At 52.2% G+C, this 24,254-nt stretch overlaps 1 protein-coding gene and 1 long non-coding RNA gene across 4 annotated transcripts in view; one reads left to right on the top strand and one right to left on the bottom strand.

Annotated features, from left to right (window-relative positions):
* FLT4 (fms related receptor tyrosine kinase 4) overlaps window positions 1-24,254 on the bottom strand; it is a 58,355-nt gene that overhangs the window by 10,497 nt on the left and 23,604 nt on the right. For all 3 annotated transcript variants that reach the window (XM_051793841.1, XM_051793842.1, XM_051793840.1), the window contains exons 3-21: window positions 19,813-20,084; window positions 16,042-16,154; window positions 15,019-15,181; window positions 14,662-14,801; window positions 13,776-13,944; window positions 13,173-13,290; window positions 12,473-12,624; window positions 11,619-11,781; window positions 9,674-9,818; window positions 6,966-7,074; window positions 5,557-5,916; window positions 5,161-5,307; window positions 4,369-4,500; window positions 4,001-4,107; window positions 3,561-3,696; window positions 2,641-2,745; window positions 1,127-1,240; window positions 802-890; window positions 440-587 (exon numbers count right to left, since the gene is read on the bottom strand). In XM_051793841.1, coding sequence (XP_051649801.1) covers window positions 440-587; window positions 802-890; window positions 1,127-1,240; window positions 2,641-2,745; window positions 3,561-3,696; window positions 4,001-4,107; window positions 4,369-4,500; window positions 5,161-5,307; window positions 5,557-5,916; window positions 6,966-7,074; window positions 9,674-9,818; window positions 11,619-11,781; window positions 12,473-12,624; window positions 13,173-13,290; window positions 13,776-13,944; window positions 14,662-14,801; window positions 15,019-15,181; window positions 16,042-16,154; window positions 19,813-20,084 — 2,882 coding nt within the window. The remainder of the gene's footprint in view (window positions 1-439; window positions 588-801; window positions 891-1,126; window positions 1,241-2,640; window positions 2,746-3,560; window positions 3,697-4,000; window positions 4,108-4,368; window positions 4,501-5,160; window positions 5,308-5,556; window positions 5,917-6,965; window positions 7,075-9,673; window positions 9,819-11,618; window positions 11,782-12,472; window positions 12,625-13,172; window positions 13,291-13,775; window positions 13,945-14,661; window positions 14,802-15,018; window positions 15,182-16,041; window positions 16,155-19,812; window positions 20,085-24,254) is intronic.
* Window positions 114-15,971, top strand: LOC127473821 (uncharacterized). The gene is made up of 4 exons (XR_007905601.1): window positions 114-407; window positions 838-923; window positions 11,287-11,443; window positions 15,799-15,971. It is a non-coding gene; the product is annotated as an uncharacterized LOC127473821 (long non-coding RNA).

The raw sequence follows: 24,254 nt of genomic DNA, 5'->3' as shown, positions 1-24,254 counted from the left end.
CAGCTCCCCTCTAAGATTTTCTGCTTAGGTGGCAGGAGACACACGGCAGGAACCTGCTCAAGCGTGAGGAGAATGAGTCCAGCCTCCAGCACATGTCAGTCAGACAGAGTTGTGGGGAACAGGACTGGAGCAGACTTTGAAGGTCAGCTCATCATTCCTGTCCTAGGGAGGACCCACTGAGATCCCCCTCAATTCTCCTTTCTTTAGGCTAAAAAACCCCAAAGGAATTTAATCCTCTCTTCTGGGTTTATAGAGTCTATTACAAGAGACAAGAGATGATGTCACAGCCCTGTTCAGGGAATCGCCATGCAACAGTGATCAGCTCCAAGGCTGAGTCCCAGCTCTCCACTGATATTCCCTACCCATTGCCCAAACTAGCCAAGTCTGGTATTTTTTTGGTGGCCCAGGTGAGGAGCTGCTGCCAAGGCTGGAGCATTACCTTCCTGGATGGGGTGTGCTGTCTGGCTCTTGTGCATGAGGAAGCGGTGGAAGATGGCGCTGTCGCTGGTCCCGGAGCGGCTCCTCCTGTCTGCTCTCACGGCCTCCACGATGGACTGCACCTGGATACGCAGCCTGGGAGACTTCTCCTGGCAAGGGGACCACATCAAAACCCTCAGCAGGCAACACACATTGTAACCCCTGCACCCACGCTCTGCACAGTCTTTTCCTGTTCTTAAATCGATCTTCCATTGCAGAAAGGACAGAGGGTGTCTTTGTCACACTGTCAGATCACGCATCAGGCTGCACATCTTCCTTCCCTAGACATGGAACAGGTGTCTAGGGGCAAAGGAAGCTGCTTACCCTGTAAGGACTGAATCCTTCCCTCTTGGTCCGCAGGTAGTTGGAGAGGTTGCCATATTTGCAGAACTCAACAATAACCATGAGTGGACCTGGTGAGAAGACACCAAGGGTCAGGGCAAGAGGTAAGGGCTTAAGCTGGTCAGAATTTACCCCCACTCATGTTATGTGCAGTCCCACTGAGCTGTGACATCTGCCCTAAGTGCACACAAACACACTGATAACCTCCTCACATGTCCCTGTGATCACACACGTGGCCAGCAAAAAGGGCACGGGACAAGCACTTATCTCTGGGAGCAGGCACAGCCTGTTGCCCTGGGATACTCACCATTGGGTTTGGTACAGGCACCCAGCAAATTCACCACGTTGAGGTGATTCCCGATGTGAATGAGGATCTTCAGCTCTGACATCAGTGCCTTGTGCTCGCTCGCGGTAGCTCCCTCTGGAAACACACAGACCATGTCATGATGCCTCCTCACAGCTTTTCACTCCCCCTCACCACCCTCCTCTTAGCAGCATGTTAATATGAGTCTTGCTGAGGAGACTCTGCCCTCAAAGCCTCGGTACATTTTGTTACTGTGTGTTCCCACATGAAATGTCAAGCCTTGTCTGGAGATCCCAGGATCCCTGCTGTAACATGTACGATGCTCTCTGCAGGTGCAGGGACCCAGGGCAAAGGACAACACAATCTGTGCCCAACAGATTTTTCCTTGTGATAGTTGTGCAGCGAAAAAGATCACTTGAGGCTTACATACAGATGCACCCGTTTGAATCTCTGCCCTTTCGGCCTCCAAACAGAAATAACGAGCCATAAAACAATTAGGAACAAAAGACATCTGATTCTTTTTATCACAATTGAAGATAGGAGCTGTCTCAACTCAAACTCAGATATCTTTTTATGATTCCAATAACAAGCACAGTGTCATGCCCCTGCCATCTCTCTGTACTTCATCTTCTCTCAAGTGCCAAATTCACATCAATTCTTGACCCTCTGTTTTACCCTCAGGGTGTGTTCTCTGGTTTTGTGTGCCTTTTCATACTTCTCAATTCCCCATATGCATTTTGTCTTAGTTGAGAGTCTGTAAATTTAGCCTGAGATACAGAAGCATCCTCTTGAGCTGCAGCTGATGGGCCAGGTGAGAGCCATGCCTCAAAGGACTGTGAAGCAATCTTGCATGACAGGCTTCCCCCTGCATTTCTGTGCAGAGCATCTGTACACTTGCAGTGGTAAGTAGTGCTAAGATGAGCCATGACTTGGTTTCCACATACAGGCCACTTTTGGCCAGAGACTGCCTCAGTGTTTCGTTTGGTGACAAATTACAGAATAATGTTTTGGATGCCTGATTGAAAGAATAGCTATAAAGTCTTAAAATCTCACTTTGGATTGACCAGGCTTTGGGTGCAAAGCCAATTTAGCCCTCAGAGCTGGGTAAGAGCTGCAACCTCCTTCCTTACCCAGCTCTGAATTGGTCCCATAAACACAAAATACAGGCACATTTGGAAGAAGGTAATTGGGAGCAACACTTCCTTTAGTGACCTGCCAAAGAGGGGCTTCAGATTTCTGTTTGTCCTTTGAGACAGATTTCATTCTTTGCCTTTGAAGACAGCTAAATTTCCTTGAAAGCTGAGTTCCTGAAGTCTCTACTGTCTGTACTGCCACTTGCCTCCCAGTGCAGCTGAATGGGGACAAAGCATCCATGAGAGGATGACAAGAGCATCAACTGTGTTGAGGCCAAGAAGCCATTAATTAAGACAGGCATTTGCAGAGTGGAGATTTCCTGGCAGGTGCTTCATTCCTTGCTGCCTACACACACTACATGTTTTGCTTCACCGTCCACATACCTTTCAGCATTTTGACTGCTACGGTCTCACAGCTGTTACTTTTATTGATCCCAAATGCTGATGCTTCCACCACCTTCCCAAAGGCACCGTGACCCAGGACTTTACCTATGGACAAGGAAAGAGGCAGTGTGAAGAAAGGCAGGTGCAGAACAGGCAGAATAGAATGAAAGAAAACAAAAATCCCAACAGGAAACCATGGGAAGAAGAAAGAAAAAAATACCATAAAGGAAAAGGAAGGAATGGAACATGTGCCCTTTCAGGTGGCTGCTTGCTGTGCTGGTGAGAATAAGAGAAAGGATGATGGGAGGAACTGAGACAGAGCTGGCATGGACAAAGCAGAGGAAGGAAATGGCCCTGCAGAAGTGAGGGGCTGTTTGTTGCCCTCAAGCAACAAGTTGTTGTGTGTGGGAAAGGTAAACATGACCCCTTGCAGCAGAGCAGCCAGGGCTAATGTCACTGCTCTGTGCCTCAAAGGTAGTCTGCTGCTCTTTAAACCCTGCCAGACAGAGAACGGGGACTGCAGGTGGGTGTCTCAGCATGAGGACAATAAAGGTGCAGTCCTGGTGCCGAACTCGGGTACCTGCTGTGAACTGGACTGCTCTGTCCAGATTGCCACTTGGAGAATATGGGGATGTGTTTTAAAGCATGCCCAGGGGTCTTCTGGTCTCAGAGATGCGTGTGTGGGTACTTTGAAAGAGTCTGGGCTTACAGCTGGCTCAGACCTGTCCATAGTCAGAACCAAAGAGATTTCCCAGGCACAGCTGGGCTTTAGGGACAGTCTGGGGAAGAAGATGGGAAGCCTGAGGCAGAGAGAAAGCATTAAATGCACAGAAGTGTGTAAGAAACCTGGAGGGTGAGTTTGAAGGGCTGGTGGGAAGTCCTGACCACAGCATGCAGTGGCAGGGAGGGGTCTGGCTCACCCAGGCGCAGGCGATCTCGTGGGAACTCCCACTTGCTGGAATCATAGGGCAGGTACTCGCACTGCTCCTCCAAGGGCACCTCGCCGGGGTCCATGATGATGGAGAGGTAGCCTGTCTTGATGTCTGCATGGGCAGGCTGCAGGAATTAGCCAACACAAAGGGTGAGGAGGTGCCCTCCCTGCCCTGGGTGCTGAATCCCAGAGGGGATTTGTATTCTTTGCCTGCCTTAACTTGCTACCCCCTAGCAAAGGCCATTCCCTGTCACCTCCTTTACCACTGCCCTTATGCACCCTGTCCTTGGCAGTGAGAGCACTTGAAGCTTCACTCAGTGACCTTCTTTTTTTAGTGGATGATGTCATGCAGCTCCACATCACCGCAGTGGTGTTGCCCCAAGCCCTGCTATGTCACCTTCCCTGCCTGGCACAGAGACAGTCACGTACCCTTTTGATGTTGCAGAAGATGAGAATAAGGAGGATCCAGAAGAATACAGCAATAACACCAGTCCCAATCAGGATGACAATCTCCACATTGGTCCTGTCATCAGAGCCTGTGGGGTGGGAGGGAAATTGTAGCTTCAGAGATTCCCACTCTGTGACCCAGCTCAGCCATCCCTTGTGGCCTGCATCAGGTGACTGGGGATGTGTTTGCCTGAGCTAAACATGCTCTGGACTACAGATTAGAGCACCGTGCCACCAGCAAGGCCAAGGGGCTCTCACTGCCTCCCATTGTCACAGGGAAGAGGTGTGGGACCTTGCCCACAACTCTTACTCTGTCCCTTCATCCCCAGGGGAGTTGTGGCTGCTGGTACCTTCCACGGAGACGCTGGCTGAGGAGTTCACACAGCCCTTGGCATTGCAGACGCTGCACAGGTAAAGCCCAGCATCCTCCTCTCTCACCCTCTGAATGCTCAGCCTCTGGTTGAAGTCCGCCAGGTCAATCCCTGTAAGGCACAGAGGGTTGTGGTGGTCACTCACAGGGAGGGAAGATTAGTATACTGGACTCACTCAGGCTCAAAATCAGGCTCCTGTTTTTTGGCTGATTCATTTTAGATGTCAGAATGAAATCACACCAGCTGGTAGAGGCTCTTTTATGGCCTGATGGCCTCAGAAATATCCTATAGGGGCTTTCACCAGGCAATGTATGGAGGGGACAAATTCCCCTCCAAGCATGCTGGATAGGGACAGTGCCCAGGCAGTTCAGCTGCTGTGTCAAGTTCTGCTTCAGCTTCAGGATCTGTCCTTTTCCCTATGCAACATGACTGGATCCTTCCCAGGTTCCTTCCATGAGATCTGGGTTGCTCTCTGCTTAAGCAGAGATGCCAGGCACTGGGCTGAGAGTAAGAACATGAATGATTTATCTCTCTCTGCTCTCCAGCTGCACGTGCACATGCACAGACAGTACTGAGCCAGGCCCTGGGGCATAGACTTGGCCAGTGAGACTGCATCAAACTGGGACAGAATTTGATTAAAACGAGAGTCTGGCCAATTCAGAGAACGAGTGCCTTTGCCTGGGCACAGCAACTCCCAGAACTCAGCAGTGTTCAGATCTCCAACAGCTGAACACTATGCCCTGCCTTTGATTCATCCCCAGCCCACTGTACCTGACACTTCTTCCACCAGTTTCTCGTCTTTGTACCAGCTGATTGCAGGAATGTGGTTGCCGTCCACCTTGCAGCGCATCTCTATGGAGTCGCTGACATTCACCCAAATGTCTGTCAGGTTCTGCTTGAGGCGGGGGATCTCCAGGGCTGGAGGAGCAGCACAAAGAGGAGGAGGGGAAAATGGGAAACTGATTGATCAAAAGAATATCTGTGTTCCTGGGGGGCTTTGGGTCTCGGACCCCTGCTGAAGGGTGTCTTGAGAACCCAGGTGCCCTGCCTTTGCCACCTTGAGTTTAGCTTGCTTGCGTGGCTTCCCCTGGGGACGGACTGGGAAGCTCATGGCAGCAAGAGCGCCAGCTCTCCTCTGTCACTCCCACCAGCCCTGTGGACCCTCACCCTGCACAGAGATGTATTTCTTGTGGCAGTGTTTCTCCCGGGTCTTCCTGTTCTGCACCTCACACACGTAGTCTCCCTCCTCGTTCAGGGAGATGTTGGGAATGGTGAGCAGCAAAGTGGCATCATTGGAGTGGGGCTGAAAGCGCAGTTCCCCCTGCATCTTGGTGGCATAGTGGTGGACATTCTTACAGTCCAGCACAAGGGGATTGCCCTCTTCATCGTGGAGCTTGGAGAGGTTCAGCCGATACCACTGCAGGTTCTCATAGGTGTAGTTGTCTGCATTGCAGCTCAGCTGTAGGTCCTGCCCCTCTATGGGCTCTTCTGAGGGCTGGGACTCAATCTCGAACCCGTCTGGAATGGCTTTCAGGAAGGAAATGAACATGTGAATGAGTTTTCATGGCTGAGCTGCCAGACACAATGAAACTGGCTCCTTGGGCTCAGCTCTCTGAGATCCGCCTGTCCTCAGGGTAAACAAAACCACTGCAGAGTAGAACTGTGACATGCAAACTGCTGGCAAGCACAGCTTAAGCCCAGCGAGTGTTATGGGATATTCTGAAGTCCCCGGGTCAGATTAAGATGGGGTCACAAAAGAAGCAAGCTGGGGAGGTCTCAGTTGGGCTGTTACTGCTCTCAGCTCAGCTGCACCCTTTTGGTTTGCACACATGCCTGCATGTGTGGTTTACATGTGCAGGCAGTAACACAGCAGCCTGGACAGCTGCACATGTGGAGATTCCTGGAGCAGCCACTGATGATGTGCACCTGGCTCCACAACAGCTGGTGGATCTGACAGCACAGGTACTACCACCAGGGCCATGAGCCCAGCCTTCTGAGGTCTGTCCATAAGATAAGTCTCTGCTGTGCCCTTGCTGGACTCCCTGTCCCAATGGATGGGGACAGACTCCTGCCAGTACGGGGTACTGCTGACAGGAGGCTTATGCAGCCCCATATGGGCCATGACTCCAGCCCACACTGCTGGGCTCTGACTTCTACAAACTCATCTTCCTCCCATCACCAAACTCCCATGGGGATTCTGCCAGGGCTTCAGGCCAGCGGGACCTGGCCTGGGAGTGGGTCGGGTGGTGCCACTAGAGGATGCTCTTGGACCAGGCACATCCCCAGACCAGGGAGCTGCCTGGGCCTGAGCCAGCAGTCTATCCCCAGCCCAGGACCAGCCCAGAACCTGCCAAGGCTGCTCCAGGACCTAGGCACAGGCAGCCCCGGCTCGCCCCCAGGTCTGCCTGCCAAACTCTGCCTGTGCTATCTGCTGCCAGCCCTGCTTTCCTTCTGGCTTCCCAGTCACTGTTGAAGGTCCTAACTGAGAAGGGCAGGACCCAGAAGCTCTAGGGACCTGCCTTTTCCCAGCAGAGAGCTCAGCTGGTGCAGGGAGAGGGGAGGTTTGCAGTACTCACTGGTCACGTAGAAGTAGATCAGCCGCTCGTCTCGACCCACTTTATTAGAGGCAATACACTTGTACATGGCTGAGTTGTTGGCCTCCTGGATGGCCAGTTTGCTGACTGTCTGATGGGGGAAGAGAGTGTGAGGAGGAGTTAGGAAGAGCAAGGGAGAAGTAGGATCACTGCTGCTCTCTGGCAGGCAGCAAAGCCCACAGTAAGCCTAGCTCCAGGCAGCAGCTATACCTGGGAAAGGGTTATGCAAAAATAGCCCCTTATTCAATAGCCCTTTGTGCATTTCAAGCCTAAAAGTTGGCTCTAGCAACAACAACATGATTTTATTCCCAAACTCTTCTCCTTTTTATGGAGCCCAGTCAGCATAGATGCCTCACCATGGAAGCAAAGTTCTTGCTGAGCCCCTCGGGTCACCATGGGGACAGATAGTGCCCCCCTTGCTGTGCTCAGCAAGGGGGACAGTAACATGATGCGGGTCTGAGGGGATGGCTAAGCTCCTGACAAGCTTTATTTATAACAGTAAGGAGAAAGGGAAAGGACACCAGGGCTCTGATTCCCTGAGCCCTCTGCAGTTGAGTGACTACTTAGTGTCCCGTAGGTTCAGTGGAATTTACAGGTACTTACAGGCCTGCCAGCACTCCTTTTATCCATAAGGAGAAACCAAACCTATGAAAGCATCCCAGTTCTCATCAATTCAGAAAGGACAGTCATCTTCTTGCTTTAAATTTCAAGTGTACATAGACACAGTCCTAAAAGCTTCCTCTTCCATCTTTCTAGCAAGACATGACTGAGACTGGGCAAACAGCCAGGCTGCCATCCTGGGAGCATGGACCCAGGAGATGCTGCTTCCAAATAAGCCAGGAAAAGCAGCTGGGGAATAAGGCTGCTCTCCTCTTCCTGCTGGCTCACACTGTACATGTGTGAGCTGCCGAATGTGTTACAAGCACTCCCCTTAGAGGAGACCTGCAGTTTGAAGCTCCAGTTTAAATGACAAGTTAATCACACGTAGAAATCCCTCTAATGAGACAATGTCTAAAATGCAAAAATAATGTGTTCCTACTTCGCCTTACAAAGGGAAACTACTTTGCCTTTACTATTCATCCCACAGACTTGGAGAAGCATTTCCGTTGTAAGTGGCAATGCATTAGCTTGGGGTTAACCAGAAGGAACAGTCATTCATTCAGTGCCTACTCAATGCAGCTGAAGTGACCTTATTACTAGTACTTTTGTGCATTGCCTTTTCCGTTTCTTGGGGTTATTCAGTACAGCTGAAGTGACCCTATTGCTGGCCCTTTTGTGTGCTGCCTTTCCTGTTTCTTGGGCATTTTCCTTCTAATCCGCAGTGTTACGTTGGAGTTGGGGTTTCTGGATCTGACATCATCCTGCTGCCTGAAGTGCATGGCTGTGCCCTGCACACCCTGTGGTTCGTTCTGGCCTTACCAGATAGAATAAAACCCAGGAGGATGGTAAAAGAAGACAGGCAGAAAGGAACAGAGGGAGTGAAAGCAGATTTGAGAACATAGCATCCCACTCTTTTCTCCTAAAGGTCTTGCACATCCCTGGGATGCACGACCTAATTTGAAGCTCCTGGACAATTACAACCAAACAGATGGAATGAGAGGGACACAGCTGAGGAATAGGAGGGAGAGAATGAGGAAAATAGGGAAAGATCAAAAAAGACCAAGATGAGTGTCACAACTGGAGAGGGACGCAAGGGCTTCTCACTCAGGAGCTCCCACCACCCGTGCTTTCCTCCCTGGGGGACACTAACCACTGCCTCTCCCTTCAGTTGCCCTGGGAGGAGAACCATCTGCTCTTGCCACTCTTTTGGCAGAGTGATGAACTCCCAGCCAGGCCAGGGGACGGGAAGTGCCTTTAGAGGTGTGTAGGAAAACAGGAAGTGACTTTCGGAAACAGGGGCCCATTTGTTTGTTCTGCATCCCCCTGTGAGCGGCTGGTGCCCGACACCAGCGGGAACAGGAACCCCGTCACGGCGCAGACCTGACACTCACGGCTACCAGAGAGGCAGAAAGAAACAGGCAGCAAGCAGGTCACACACTACACACTGCAATGAGGGAGAGAGGTTCCTTCCAGAAAGGAAATGCTGTGATGGAGAAGTGGGCTCTGTGGGGCACACGTGCTCTCACTCACAAACCTGCAGTGGATGGATGCCACCATCTCCATACCACCCTCACCCCCCTGGGTTGGGGACAGCTGGATGAAATGCCCCACCAGACACATGAACATTCCCAGGGCCAGGGATTTCCTGGCCAGTTTGTGACTCCTGCTTTCCTGCCCAGGTTTGCCCTGCTCTGCAGGGTTTGGCTCTACAAGACCAGCCTGTGCTCAGAAATGGCCAAGGGAGCCCTCATAGCACACATCCCTCATGCCCTCCCTAGCTGGATGCCCTGTGTTCAACAGCAATCCATGTAATCCCTCCTGTGCAGCCAGGCCTGGTGGGAGCCTCTCTGGTCACAGGGTAATTTGTCAGAGATGACAGCTCTCCCTCTACCTGGGGCTGTCTGATACCGCAGAGCCCCAGGGCTGGGAATGGCTGCTGATGGTTCATTTTAGAAGCAGAGGTGTGAAGCTCTCCCCATATCTGTCTCTGCCAGGCTCCTTTCCAGCCTGCTTTTGCTGGATGATGGCAAAGGACCTCTGTGTCTGTCTCCAGCTCCCTGCCCCAGGATGGGTTTGAGATACAGCCTCACCTTGTTACGCCCCTCCACGAACTCCACCCAGGTGTCAATGCTCTCGATGGGGTTCACTGCATCCTGCTGTGTCACGTCTTTCCAGTCCTTGCACTCGGGCATCCGGTCCCGCTGATGGCGTCTTGCTGCCCGGTGCCTGCTGTTGCTAATCCAGCAGCCAGGGAGGAGCAGGAGAAAGAGGAGAGAGATAGAGAGGTGGTCAGCTGGGTAAAAGGCAGCGAAAGTAGCTTTGTGTCTGAGGATTGATGTCCCTGATCTACAACTCCACAAAATTTCCCGGGTCTTTCGGTTACACAGTTCTGATGTGCTTTATAAGGGTGCTCTGCAACCACCAGTGAGGCAAAAATCTGTACATGTGAAAACTGAGGCAGAGAACAGATACAGGTGTCCCAGGCAGTGTCTTCACCCTCAGCCCTGGGACTTCATCTTTCCTTCCTGAGTGGAGAAAGGCAGGGTTGAAATCAGTTCACATGTGCCTAGGGCAGCTCTTGATGTCACTTTGCTCAGCACCAAGGCCTTAAAGCCCTACTGGGACTGAGAGTCAGGGATGTCACCGACTGGCTGGTGCTGGCCTGGAGAGCAGATGGTACAACATCTGAGGGCACAGCACCCAGGGGTGCTCCGGCTGCCCCTGATTCAACAAAAAGCAGGAGGGACATATCCCAAGTAAAGGTGCTGCTGGGGGATGGTGGTACCTCTTCAGCCTGAGACAGGCGACTGGGGAGAAGTGCCCAAATCTGTCGGTGACCAGGGATGCTGCAGGCTGCAGGGTGCTTCTGGAATGCAGGTTGAGGAGGAAGATGGGAAGGTCTGCCCAAAATCCAGAGTGGGAGGAGTGGAGGGAGAGGCTTAGGGTAGCAGGGGAGCAAGGTGGAGCTGAGTGGAGCTGCCCAGGAGCAGTGGCAAGGGTGTGTGCGAGGCAGAGCTTGGTGGGGCAAACACACTGGTAAGCTGTGTAAACAACAGGAAGCTAGAAAGAAGCCTCCTGCATCCTCTGGAGCTATGCTAGGCAGAAATACGGGGGCCTTGGGAGACAGTGCTCATAATTCACAGGTCCCTCTGCTTCCTGACAGGGCCACAGTGCACTTGCATGCAATAGAAAGCTCTCCGGCATCCCTGGCTTGGCAAAAGCCTGCACAGGGCTGCAGGACCTGGCTTCCTCCAGGCACCCTGATGTCCTCCACCCTGACTGCTCTGGCTACAACTCCCCAGCATCCCTTTTTCTTCTTCCTGTGAGGCTGTCACTAAAAAATGCCACTGCAGCCCTGCCTGGTGCTGTCCCAGCTTCACAGGGCACAGGCAGTGAGCAGGCACCCTTCATGCCTACCTATTGGTGCTGCTGGCACAAACACCCTCCTGGAAAACCATCCAGAGATCTGGTACTTTCCCAGGATTCAGTAATTCTTCCCCACAGGCAGAAGCTGCCTATGAGCACTTTTGCTTCCATCATTACCCAGGAGAAGACATAGGACAGAAAAACCATGGGGACCTCAGGGCAGGAATGGGATGTGCCCCAGTTGCTGTCTTGGGGTCTCACCAAGGGGCTGGAACAGTTTCTCCTCCAATCTGCCTCAGTTTCCCCATTAGCACAATGATCAGTGGTTTTATTGCAGATGCTGTGAGGTGTGGTTGTGCCATGGACATCCACTGACAGATGTAGATGACTGAGGATGCAGAGGACACTGTGGAAGTTGTTGGTGTCTGGGACTACCCAGTCTGAGTAAAACTCCTACACTGAGAACAGGTGTCTCCATTCTGCCTCCCCATGAGGTGAGTGGGTGTACAGTGCTCTGAGCTATCAGTCAGTGCTGTCCTCCTCGTGCCATGTCGTGGGTGGGAGAGCAGAAGTGAGATGGGGTCTGGGGCACAACCACAGTCACAAAAAGCCCATAATGCCAAACTGGTGGCTTGGGAAGACACAGGTGTTGGAAGAAATGGCACTTACAGGCTGCGTCGGGAGAACATCCGACATGGCATCCATGGCCTCCACTGCCACTGGATCACCTCTGGTGCTGGGATGCCATAGACAGTGCAGGTGAGGGCCTGGGGGCTCTTCTTGGAGTAGATGCTTGGGGAAGAGGTTTCCTTCTCATGGATGCGTGGAGGGACTGCAAGGATCAGAGTGACATTGTGAGCGGCTGCAGGCTCAGCCACTCCCTCCCCATGCCAGGCACAGCCCTTCCCAGACCTGTCTGTGGAAAGCGTGGGCACTACAGCTCTCCAGCTCTCGGGACAGCTCAGGCCTGCAAGGCACAGCAGGTTATTCTTAGGCAGATTCAAGTGACATCATTTCTCCTTCCTCTGTCTGGATGGTGCAGGGCTCAAAGCACTGTCTGGCAGCCCCCAGTCTAGGGCCACAGAGCCTGCTGGAGGCACATATCCAAGCAGCAGTGCCCTTCCATCTGGATCCTGTATGACAGGGACCAGTTTCTGCTGCGGGAAAATTCCCCAGGAGCTTCCCACCCAGAGGAACTACTCCAGATCAAGACTTCACGTGTGTGGCAGCTGCCCTGCCCTCAAGTCCGCATCAGTCAGGGTCACCCTCAGCAGCATCTCCAACTGCAACTGGGAAGTGGCCCCTGAGCAAGGACATACCCTGCCCAAAGTGATGGAGCCAGGAATGAAGCCAGAAGGAACCAGCCTCACTGTAACCAGAGAGTCCCTCAGCAATGGGAGAGGAAGAGATGATGTACCAACTGCTTTAGGACAGCAATGGGGACTTGGTCTTGGAGCAGCCCAAAGGCTGGGGCTGTGGGTTCAGCTTTGCCCCCCCCCAGCCCAGCCCTGGCCCTCCCTTACCATTGACGATTAACTGGAGGCTGATGTGCTTCTCCAGCCCCGCCAGCCTGTTCCGCAGAACCAGCGTGTATGTCCCAGCGTGCTGCTCCGACACATCCTTGATCTGCATTGAAGATTGAGATTGCTTGGGAATTAGCTTTCCATCCTTGTACCTGCGGGGAGGCAGAGAGAAAATGCAGCCATGGGGAGGAAGTGTCCCACTGGCAGCTGGGCAGGGGTTTGCTGGTCCCCACTAGAGCACAGTCGAGGTGCCCCTTGCTAGCACTGAGGACCTCTCTGGGGAGGACACTGGGCCTTCCCTGGACCTAAGTTACAGATCTGTGCATCAACTCACATGGATGCGTGTGGGGCTGGGGATGCTGTGGCTCTGCCCTGAGCAGTGAGTGAGTGAAAAGCTCCCAGCTCTGGTCAGCTCTGGTGGAAGTGCAGCACGATGTTGCACACAGCCCACCTCACTCTGGGCAGCAGAGGGACAAGAGGGACAGCTCCTGTGGGTGCTCTGCTTGGCTACTCCAGACAGTGCAGAGCTGCCAAGCCAAGGCTGTGCAGTTGAGAGTCAGGGCATTTGGGAGAAATTACTCCCATGGGTGGAAAAATGTGACCACAGAGGGACATAGTAAGGGGGCCAGGCTAGGCTTTCCCATTTGGCAGAGGGAAGAAGGAGAGGACAAAGCAGCTCAGGCTAAGAAAGGTGAGTTACCACTGGAAATCTGGTGGGGGGTAAGCCACGACTTTCACTGGTAGCTTCACAGCTTCATCTCCTGCAGTGGCTTCTATCACCGGGCCCTTCCTCCACTCCACGTTGATGAAGGGCTTTTCTGCAAGAAAAAAAGTGAGCATGGAGGAGAGCACAAAGGGACAGGCTGTCACCAAGCTCTGCTGCTCTCCACAGGGCCCAGCAGCAATGACCAAGGACAAGACGGTGTCGTGCTAGTGATGCCTTGTGCTCCCACAGCTGGTGCCTCCCAGGCCAGCCATGCCACAGGGGCACTGCATCTGCTGCAGGGCCATGAGACTCATGTGTCCTGCCATCCTGCTGCATTTGGGCCAATTTGGCGTTGGCACCTCTCTCCCTTGTCATCTCAGCACCTTGCTGAATGTGACCGTGCTCCCAGTGTGGTGCTGGGACACAGAAGGGCTAAGGGACTGGAGGAAGGCTGAGTCTCACTACAGCAGAGTGGATGGAGGTGCAGGAGCTGCTCTGCTGAGCCTTAGGACAAGCACTGCCCAGGCAGCTTGGGGATGGGCTCTGCTGCAGCTCAGCTCTGGCTTTGGCTCTGTGAGGCAGAGGAAGGTGCTGTACCGTGCACGATGACGTCGGTGCTCTCCTCCAGCATCTGGGCACCGGTGGTGGCAGTGCATTTGTACTCGCCCAGGTCCTGCTGGCTGACATTGTGGAGGGTCAGGATGCTGGAGAGCTCCGTGTGTGTCTGCAGGGAGTGGCGCTCGGACTCCACCACTGCTCGCTGTGTCTGCGGGAGACGACAGAGGGGAAGGGGATGAAAGACATCGGTGGGATGGAGCTGTGTGCACGGGCTCCTCATAGCTCTGATTCTTGCTGCCCAGTGCTTGCCTCTACCTGGACAGGTTTCTCCGCAACTGACTGCCAGCCTCAGGGATGGAAAGGCAACATGTCCTGTGTACTGACTGCCTGAGGCCGAGGTCAGAGCTTAGCACATGTTTTGCTCTTATCTGCAGCCCAGGAACCAGGCTGGGAGCCCTATAGCTACATGAACTAAGTGATGCCATCAGGGGACTCCCCTGTCTCACCATTCCCAAGAGCCAGAGGCTACAACAAGGGGAAAACAAAGTGGGGAAGGGACCACCTTGCAGGCTCTTGGTAACAAGGGCTGTGTTACTAGAGTAGTTCTTTTTAAGCCAATTATTTTTGCTCTGGATTTGCACTGGTGGAATTGAATCCAGTGTTTTCCCAGGAGAGCCCCAGAGCAATAACACCTCGGCAAAGAGGTAGCTTTCTGCCAGGAAAAGGGGTCTTCCCTCTGTCTGCCTTCTACTGCAAGAGAGAAAAATGGGAAAACACTCTGACCAAGATGTCCAGGGCACAGCATAGGTAGGACCATGAAGCAGAGCCCTGTGAATGATGTGAAGAGGGAATAATGAATGGGCAGGAGGGGATGATTCAGACAGAAATGGTTCAGAACACGGGGAGCTGCTCTGTTTGCTGGTACCTGTTTTCCAGGGTAAGCCCACTGGAAGCGGACGCCAGAGTTGAACTCAGCCCACACTGTGCAGTTCAAGACCAGCTTCTCTCCCACTAGCAGCTCCATGGCTTTCTTGGGATACAGCTGGATGTCGTACAGCTCGCTCCCTGAGGCAGAATAGGCAACAAAAAACCATTTCTGATCTATTAACTCCTTGACTCAGACTGTGCACTTACAGGAGGTTTGGGTATGACCTGCTGCTGCTTGGTGTGTGTTTCTGACACACAGTAGAGGAGATATAAGCACCATTCAGAGTCTGTGTAGCCAGAGAGGACCATAGCAGAGTGACCCAAATTGCTCCCCTGCACCTTCCCAAATATTCACCTGCTATATGGATGATGAAGAAATTGGATTTGAAGACCTTCTTGTCGATGACAGTCTCACACTGGACAAACAAGAAGTCCCTGATCATGTGTGTCGGTACCTGCACTCCCTTCTTGTTGTCCCAGAAAATGCTTTTCCCGTCAGGGTGGATATAGAAATTTTGCTGGAAAAATCAACATTTTGCCAACTGAAATAAGAGGGTAACAACATTTCCACCCCACCCCTTCCAGACTTTACTTCCCTTTTGTGGGAAGAAATGATGCAGCATCTGTGCTGGCCTCCTGCCCTCTCCTCCCGAGGGTTTGTCATCTAGGAATTGCCTCCCCTCTACCCTGAGTAGCCGCATCCTGCACCATGAGCCTTTCCATCTGCAGAGCAGGCCAGAGACTTCCAGGAATGGAAACTTCTAGAGATAGCTAAGGAAACTGATGCTGGTATCCCAAACATCAGCCCCACTGGGATGAGTGCTGACCTTGGGTAGTGTCCTTCCCGGGCAAGGGAAAGGCCCCTGGCCCCCAGAGTGTCCCTGGAGGCCTTTGTACAATAGTAACACTCATCCTGGAAGGATGTATTTGCATTGTAAAAAAAAAAAAAAAAAAGAGAAAAAGAGGCAAAAGCAAACTGATAACAGAGCTGTTTTTAGTCTTGAGCCCCAGGGCTGCAGCCTCCTCCCCCGTGGGGATGCCGACCACCTAAAGGGGTTGTAGATCACAGAGACCAGGCAAACGGGGGATGCTGTGGGGAAATGGGTTTAAAACAAAGTCTTGTTTTGTTTCATAGAGCTCCAGGGAAGAGAAGCAAGGTTGGCAGGAAACCCGTGGGGTCTGCCCAAGGGAACTGGACAACACAGCTTCAACCAGCAAATAAAACAAGGAAGCCAATGGCTCGTATTTTCCATGGAAAATTTATCCCATGCATTTTCCTTTCCTGGCAGTGCCTGTCCTGCTTCCACTCAGGCAATTACAAATGCAGAACAAATGCAATACATCTCAGTCCAGAGTCTCCCCCTAGCCGAGCTCTCACCGAGGTCAGTGTGACGTTAAGATCTGGGATGGACACAAGGCATGGTACCCAAGTGTTCTCCTTCTTGCTGATGAGGAGGGTCTCTGGCTTGTTGATAAATGGCTGTTCAAAATCTGAAGGAGAGATACAAGAACAACGACTAAACAGAGGCAAGAAAAAACTGGGAAAAGAAATCAACCAGCAGAAAAAGGCTTTCTGACTTTCTTTAGCACAGCATGAGCTTGCCAGGGGGAGTGGTGTGGAGCTGGATGGCCCCATCTGCCACATGTGACAGTCAGAGGAGACACCTGGAGCTTGGGAATGCAAAGGGAGTCAGCCGGCTCCTCCGCACCAAACACAGCACCGGTGCAGTGGCATTTGTGTGACGTTTGGGCAGTGCTGGAAATGACCTCCCCTTTCCTGGCCCCCTCAAGGTCTCTGCCTGGGTCTGACCCTTTGTGAAGCCAGTGTGCTGTGTCCTGGGCTCGGCGCCTGCCCAGCTGGTGAGCGTGGCCCCACGGCAGGGGCGGTGTGGGGCTGTGCCGCCCTGGTGCAGCGCGACCTTCCAGGGCGAGGAAGTGATCCCCAGCGGAATGGTATGCAGATGTCATCCTGCAGCCAGATAAACAGATGAGCTGAGCTTTCCAGGGCTGCCACCCCACTGCCGCCCAACTGCTGCAGGCACAAATATTGACAGGAAGAGCAAAACCACCCAAAAATAATCACTGAAATGACTTAGCAAGGCCGGGGATGTTACGCTACACTCGACATGGAATGAGCATGTCGAGTGACTGAAGGGAATGAAGACAGAATTGGGAGAGACAAAGAATTGTGAGGCTGCTTGGTGTCCTCTGGCAGAGCTTCCATGATGGACGATTTATTCTGTAGAATCAGCCCCTGCCTGCCCTTTCCCACAGGGAATGGTATCTCCAAGATGTGGTGTTGCCAGTCATGTCTCTGTAAATGTCCACCCAGCACATGGTCATGATTGGCTTTGTTCACAGAAATTGCCCCCTGGGTGAAGGCAACTCTGTAAGGAGGTAGTGGGCTTCTATCTGGGAGACATGGGTCTGCCTCAGAGAGCTGCTAGGGGAGATTTTATGGCTTCTGATATGCTGGAATCAGACCAAATGATCCCAGTGGCCTTTATCTTTTTAAGGACTACATTTAGTCTTTATTCACCTGGGTTTCAGCTAAACCATTGATTTCAAGGAACTGTAGCATGAGGACATCGGTTATCCAACTCAAGAATTTTTCCCTCTGCTACCCAGCCCCTAAAGATGCCCAACTAAAAGGACAAGTCAAAGATGAATTTGGAAATAATCCCCGTTTGGGGGTCATGTAGCTCAAATCACATTGGGTCCAACCCAATCCAACCCAGTGCTCCCACTGTTAATTGCAGAAGGGAATACTTTAATTTTTGACCTATAAAGCTGTTGCTTCAGTGCTAGTCATGCTACAAAGACCTGTATGAATCTGCATGAATCTCTTTTTTCTACAGCTTAGGTGAAAGAAACCACACTCAGAAAACTGTATTGGTCAGCTCTTACGAAAACATGGATTGCCCAGAGAGTTCTTATCTGTGTTTCCTGCGGTCTTGTGCTGCCACAGGATTGCTGAAATCACAGATTTGTTTCCCCGTGTGAACATGTTCTTCATTCCTCTCCTGAGCCCTGGGCATGTGAGAGGGAGGAGGTGCACAAATGCCAGAGGTGAGATACTATGAGGTCCCCTTCAAGCTCAGATGGCAGCCAAGAACTAACTGATTTACTGGGCTGGTCCTGCTGCCAATGAGCTTGTGATTCATGCACTAACTCCCCTCTCTGACTACATCACAAATATTCTTAAGACTGTCTTAATGGGTCGAATGGGAATAATTTAGCATCTTCTTCATTAATATATGCTAAGCTTTATGAGATGTGGGCTGTGCATATCCTATCCTACCCTGATGAGGCATTCTATATGTCTACAGTGCTATCTGTAGTTGTAATAACATACACACCTAACCAGACACATGGGAAGGAAAGATATGTGTGGAGAGTTTATTTAAGAACTGAGCTGCAGGTAAAATACAAAAGAACCCATTTTTCCAGCCAAGCACAGATATTTTGCTCCCGGCACTTCCACCAAGCTCTTAACATGAGAAATGAGGTTGATGGATAAAGCTGTGGTCTGATCATGCTGTCTCCAAACATCCCTGACACTTACATCAGCCCTTCCAAGCTCTCCAGGGACAGTTTCACATTGCAGCCCAGTTCAGCAGGAACAGGCAGGGCTTTATCTGGATGTTCTGCAATGGCTGTGGTTACTGTATGCCTGGGTTTTCCTGACATGTCCCTTCTCCTGCCTGAAAGCCTGTCCTGTCTGGAAAGGCAGATTCTGAGGTTTCCTACATGCCTGATAACCATAACAGGGGACAGCCTGATTGGAAGCAGTATGAACATGTGCTGTGTAGCCCTGTGCACAGCAATGCTGCGAGGTGTTGGCAGGATCTGTTGCACACATGCTGTCCGCAGGCACTGTGGGTCCCACGGGCCCTGACAACCTGGGATTTATTGCCCCTAAGCTGCACCATGTGCACACTTGCTGCTCTCTGGTAAGTAGGAGAGACACTAGTGAGCTGCAGAGAGACTGGAGGTGAGAGAAGGTGGGTCAAGGGGCAAAGTGGTGTTTGCTGGATCACAAAGAAAATCAGGCTCTTGCAAAAGCACTCAAAAGCATGAAAGTACGTTAGGCTGTACACATTTTCAGTGTGTGTAAGAAGCTCTCTACCTCTATCCTGTTAAAACACTCTAGAGGGTCTGAACACCCCTGTCCAACTCACAGATGCCTGTGATCCAGGGAGGCTCTGTCCTGTTTTAGGGTGGGCAGCAGAGCCCACGGGGAGAGGAGGCAATTGCCCAAACAGACCTCAATTCCTCTCCAGCAGCTGTCCAGCTTTTCTGATTTGCCCCTGCATTTTTCTCTGCATAGTTGCAGAGGCAAATTTGGCTTTGCCCTGGGACTTCTGAAAAATGCATCTTATATGTCATGACCTGCCTGGCTCATGACAACTGCACCAACTAATAAATGGGGGCGGAAAGAGAAATAGCTCAGCCAACTGTTTCCAGGGGACAGGGCTCATTTATCTTGCTTTGAGCAGGGGGGGAGACAGCGGAGGGGGAACCCCTGGGGCATGGAGAGGATGAGTATTGGCCCTGCAGACACTTGCTGAGCTGGGGTTCCAATCCAAAGCCTGGTGAACATCCCTCCTCCTCCAAAATACATCTCATAATCCTGCCTGTGCAGGCACCCCCTGCACAGTTTGGAGAGGAGCCAGTGTGGAGAGGAGTGGATCTGCCACTGTGGAGTGGCTCAAGCCATCAGGCCAGGGAACAGGAGGATGCATGGTGTGTTTGTACCACTCATCCTCTCCCTCCCTCAGTCTCAGCTTCATGGAATGCTATCATCCATAGCCACCAGCATCTTGGGGTGCCCCCAGCTGCCCAGAAGATAACTCCTGTGCTTTTTTTAGTGGTGAAACATCTCTGAGACCAGGCTCTCACTGCTTAAATTCCTGCATTCCAGCCTGGCTGGAGTGATGCCCCCAGGATGGGACGAAATTGAATCCCAGGCGCTGCCGCCGGGGACGGATATTGGTTCCCTGGAAGTACAGGGAACCAGCCCTTGGCCCCCTCCCCAAGCCTGCAGCAGCCTGGGAGGCACGTTGAGATTTTTAATCTTTTGGATATTATGGTGCACTGGCTGCCCCCAGCCCCCCAGCCTGCAGGTGCACATCCCGACGGCTCTTACCTCTTACAAACACGTAGGTGCCCACCGCTGTGGTGCCCTCGATTTTGGCATCAATGTACTTGTAGTAGCAGCGGTAGTAACCCGTGTCGTTCGCCTGCGTCTCCGTCAGCACCAGGACTTTGCAGTACGGCTTCGTGCCGGTCCCCTCACAGTCCTCTTCTCGGATCGCCCGGCCGCTGATGGGGGCTGCTGAGGCCACCAACTCGGTCTCCTCCTTCCCAGCAGGGTCCACCTTGCCCCCGGGCCACGACCACTCCAAGGGGTGCTGGCCTCTAGACAAGGGCAAAGAGGAGCATTAGCTTAGGGTGGTGAATGTGGTGGTGACTCTGCGCTCACCTCCACGTGGCCCAGCCAGCCAGACACCGCTCTTGGGCTGAGGCATGGAGGAATGACCATCCTCCAAGGGAAAAATCAGGCATGAGGAAATGGCAAGCAGCTTCCCTAATCACAGGGCAAGCAGAGGCTTCTCCTCTTCCCCAGGCCACCTCTCTGGCCATGCTAAGCTGTAAGGTATCAGCCCACTCAAAAGCAGACCCCTCTGTCCCATGACACTGTCCTACTGGTACGAATGCCAGGACAGGGAAACACGCAAGGCCCTGAGGGAAAGGCTGCATTTATTCTCTATTCCCTCTTGTTATTAAAAGGGTCCAGAGCTATTAGGGAAACACATGGATGTGATGATTTCCCTTGGCTCAGTATAGCTGCTGGCTGGGGCTCATGGTGTGATGAATGGAGTGGGAAGGAGAATGAGGGAAGGAGAGCAGACTGGAAAGAAAATGAGAAAGAGAAAAGCAGGAGGGGAGTCAGGGATAAAAGACAGCACAGGGAAAACCAGGGGAGGCTCAGCTGACTGCCTTCTGGCCAGCTGCCAGCTGTTTCCTTCTCTGCTGTTGTAGGAGGGGGTTCCCTTGCTCTACAGCACCCTGCAGCCCCTCAAAACCACAGCTGGACTGGGGCTGCCACCCCTTCCCACCTCTGCAGAGACACTGCAGACACCTCTCTAAGGGCATGACCACTGAGCCTGTTCACCAGCAGCCCAAAGACAGACAGAAAAGTCCAGGAACACAAGAAACCCCCAGACAGAGTGTGCATGTGTGTATTTATATATAGCTGAGGATCTCCAGAGCTCGCATGTGCACACACACGCCAGCCTAGCTTGTTATAACTGCACTTGTTTACTACAAACAACACAAGCTTTTATTCCATGCTGGAAGTTTCCTTCTGTGGAATCAGAGTCCCTTTCAGAGGAAGGCCTAGTCCCCACTTGAAAGTTTGCCAGTATAGCTGGAAGTCACTTAAGTACATGCAAAAAAAAAAAAAAAAAACTGGGAAAAAGAAGCCATCGTAAGGGACAGCTGTGGGGTAAAAATGGCCTTTTGTCAGCACCGTTGGCTCCATGAGGGGAAACTGGGTTCATCTATTATTCAAGTTGGGAATAGACATGCTGGCACACGCAGCTCCTCTGCCAGGGCTCTTCCAGGGCAGCTCTGAGGGCAGATGCTTTTAAAGCACAGCCAGACTGTGACCGTCACTGATAGCTGGATCCAGACAGCAAGGGATGGCGAGGAGGAAGAGAGATAAGGTGCCATTGGAGGGCACAATGGCTCAGATGCAATGAGGACAGGATTTCTGTCCAAGTATGGGGACAAGACCTGTCCCTTTGTGTTTTTCTTCAGCTGTTAATTTATCTTCCTGCAGACTTTGCTCTCTTCCAGCTTGCTGCGGATGAGTTCGGAGACAGTGTGCTGCACTCTCCTCATGTCACCAGGTACAAGGGCTCTGGAGGCAGCGACGAGCCCTTGGGGACAACCTCACAGCCCCTCTGACCCAGCTCAAACTGGTGCATTCACTAAAAATGCCATCAGTGCCTAAGGCAGGACTGTAAGTGCAGCTCCAGCAGCGTGTGTCTGTGAAGCACGAGCAGGCTTCTCCAAAGTACCAGAGTCTCATGAGCACTTCAATAAAAATACAAATTGAATTTTGAGTTTTTCCCATCCTATGCATGCTCAGGGAAAATAATAGTAAAACTGATCACTAAACCAGTAACACCCAGTGGACTCTACCATGGCCATTGCTGCTGTGCCCATGGTCCCACTGCACCAGTGCAGGCCATGGGACTGCTCTCAGCCCAGAGCTAAGAGCTTCAGACCCCCACTGTGTAAAGGAGCCCCAAAGCCCTTTGCATTTGCTCAGGTATTTTTGGGACTCTACGTGGAGGAGGGTAATTTTACAAGTCTCCAGTGTTTCCACTTTCTGTTTGTTTACCCACTGGGATTTTCACACATTATCAGATCTACTTTTTTCATTAGCCATCAAGGCTTGCAGTCACTGAGTGACACATATTTATTCAAACATGGATGGGCCTGTGCAAACAGACGTGCCAACCAGCCCGTGGGCGGCTCTAACCCAGGCATTCCTTGCATGTGTGCTGCTCAACCAGGTCCAGTGGGGACACAGAGGTGTGGGCACTACTGTGAGTCCAAGTTAGCATCACCGGTGGGTTAAGAGGACCAGAGGAAGGCAGGAATCAGGACAGGTCAGGCTCACATGGATTTATTTCTGTATCTACTCTCTGCATTTGGGGAAAGGTCCAAGCAGCAGTTTTGGGTGGTTCCCTCCCTCCTATCTGTCACCTTCAAGGATTTATTCCCAAGTTGTTTTCTTTCAGCTCGGTGATAATGTGCCTCTTGGCGATGGAGTCGGCTGATGCCAGCTGGAAAAAGATGCACTTTAGGCTTCTCCACAGCTGTTTTCCTCAATCTTTTCAGGACAGATGCTCTTCAAGGAAGATGTTGCAATTGGCACCACTTTTCTTCACTCCTCTTTGAAGCTCCCATGTGTGGTATGATGGGCAAAGCTGGCTGTGGCTTTGTGGCTTAGCTGGGATAAGCCAGATCCTCCCTCAGCACCACAAAGGATGTTCGCAGCAGTCACACACGTGTAGGAAAGTGCAGCAGGTGTTGTGTGTCCCTGGACACCGCTCTGGAGCAGTGCTTGTGGGGCATTGCCTTATCCTGAGGCTCCTTCAGCCCTGCCACAGTGCTCATTTCCTCCACAGGAGCCAAGAGGGCTCCAGGGTCAAATACTTCCTCTGCCACAGACGGGTTTGTGCATCTGTGAGTCAGCTCTGGTAACAGATCACTGGGCAGCAAAGGACAACCTTGCCCTTCTTTTTCTTGGTTTGCTCTTCACCTGAGTGCCCAGCACCTGCAGGATGGGATTGGATGGGCTGGCACAGTCATGACCCAGTTGAACCCTCCAGAGGTTTCTGCTGTTGCACAGCTGGCTCCTGTGGGCTCTGCTCCAATATTCATGAGCTGGAACAGCACAAGATCTCTGCTTTCCCCCTGCACAGGCTGCTGAGGGCTTGAATGCAGAGATTCATGGTATTCTTTCCTTCCTTCTCAGGATGGGAGCTAATAAAAGCTGCACTGTCTATGTGAGCATCAGCCCCTTCCCTGGCTCTGCCACATGCTTAGATCAAAACATTGCTGGGGCTCTCAGCCAGCACTGGCATGATCTGTATTTTGGGGAATGTTCCTGCACTGGTCCCCTGCTCTGTCTGGGTCTCTCAAGGGTGCATTGTGCTGGGTGACAAGGGAACGTGACTGCATGTGATGCCCTTTGCAAAAGCAGAGCCCCAGCATCTGGTGGCTTCTTGCGTATGTGTTGTGCCCTTGGGTCTCTTAAGCTTGCCCAGCTCCAGAGGCATTGTTCATCCCATGGCCTGGCATGGACTCTGGTCACTGATGAGGCTTGGAGGGCTGTGGAGCTGGGGGAGCTGCAGAGCTGTGGATGTCTGAGATCCAGGCTGCTGTGAGGGAGCCTGAGAGCACAGTTGGCTGCGGGACTCTCACGCTCAGTGGGTGAAGCTCGAAAGGTCTCCAGGGAGTCTCACAGGGGGGTTTTGAGCTCATCTTTCTGCTGAAGCACTGCTTCAAGCAGGCCTGTACTCCTGGCTCCAAGGGCAGCTCGAAGAGCAGCCAGAGGACATTGCTCTCAAGGGAAAAGACCAGGGTCAAACTGAAGTCACCTCCAACACGATGCTTAGCAGGAAATCCCTGGATCCTGAATTTGATTCTGTATTTTTTCTGCCCTACCCTGCCCCACCACCCTCTCCTTTGCCTGTTCTCTTGGTGGTCTGCATGTTTTTCCCTTCAGTTCCCATTATCCCAAGCCAGGTCTTCCCAGGGTGGCCCATGGTCCAGAGAAGAGGTTGGAGAAGCAGCTGGGTGTAATTAGAGATCTAGAGACCAGGAAGGATTTACTTTTCATTCAAATGAAGTAACAGTGTCCCACAGTCAAAATCTTCTCCTCAAGACAGACAAACACAGAATTGGATAGCTCAGAGGGAAAAGGGGAACCTTCTGAGCTATGCAGGAGATACAGAGACTTATCTCCCTGTGGATGGTGTGAAGGACACTGCGCAGCCCGAAGGAGCA

Source organism: Manacus candei, unplaced genomic scaffold (genome assembly GCF_025592945.1).
Source record: "Manacus candei isolate 608988 ecotype Guabito, Panama unplaced genomic scaffold, ASM2559294v1 h1tg000037l, whole genome shotgun sequence".
NCBI lineage: Eukaryota > Metazoa > Chordata > Aves > Passeriformes > Pipridae > Manacus > Manacus candei.
Note: the sequence above shows the minus strand (reverse complement) of the source record. Positions and strands in the feature narration are given on the sequence as shown.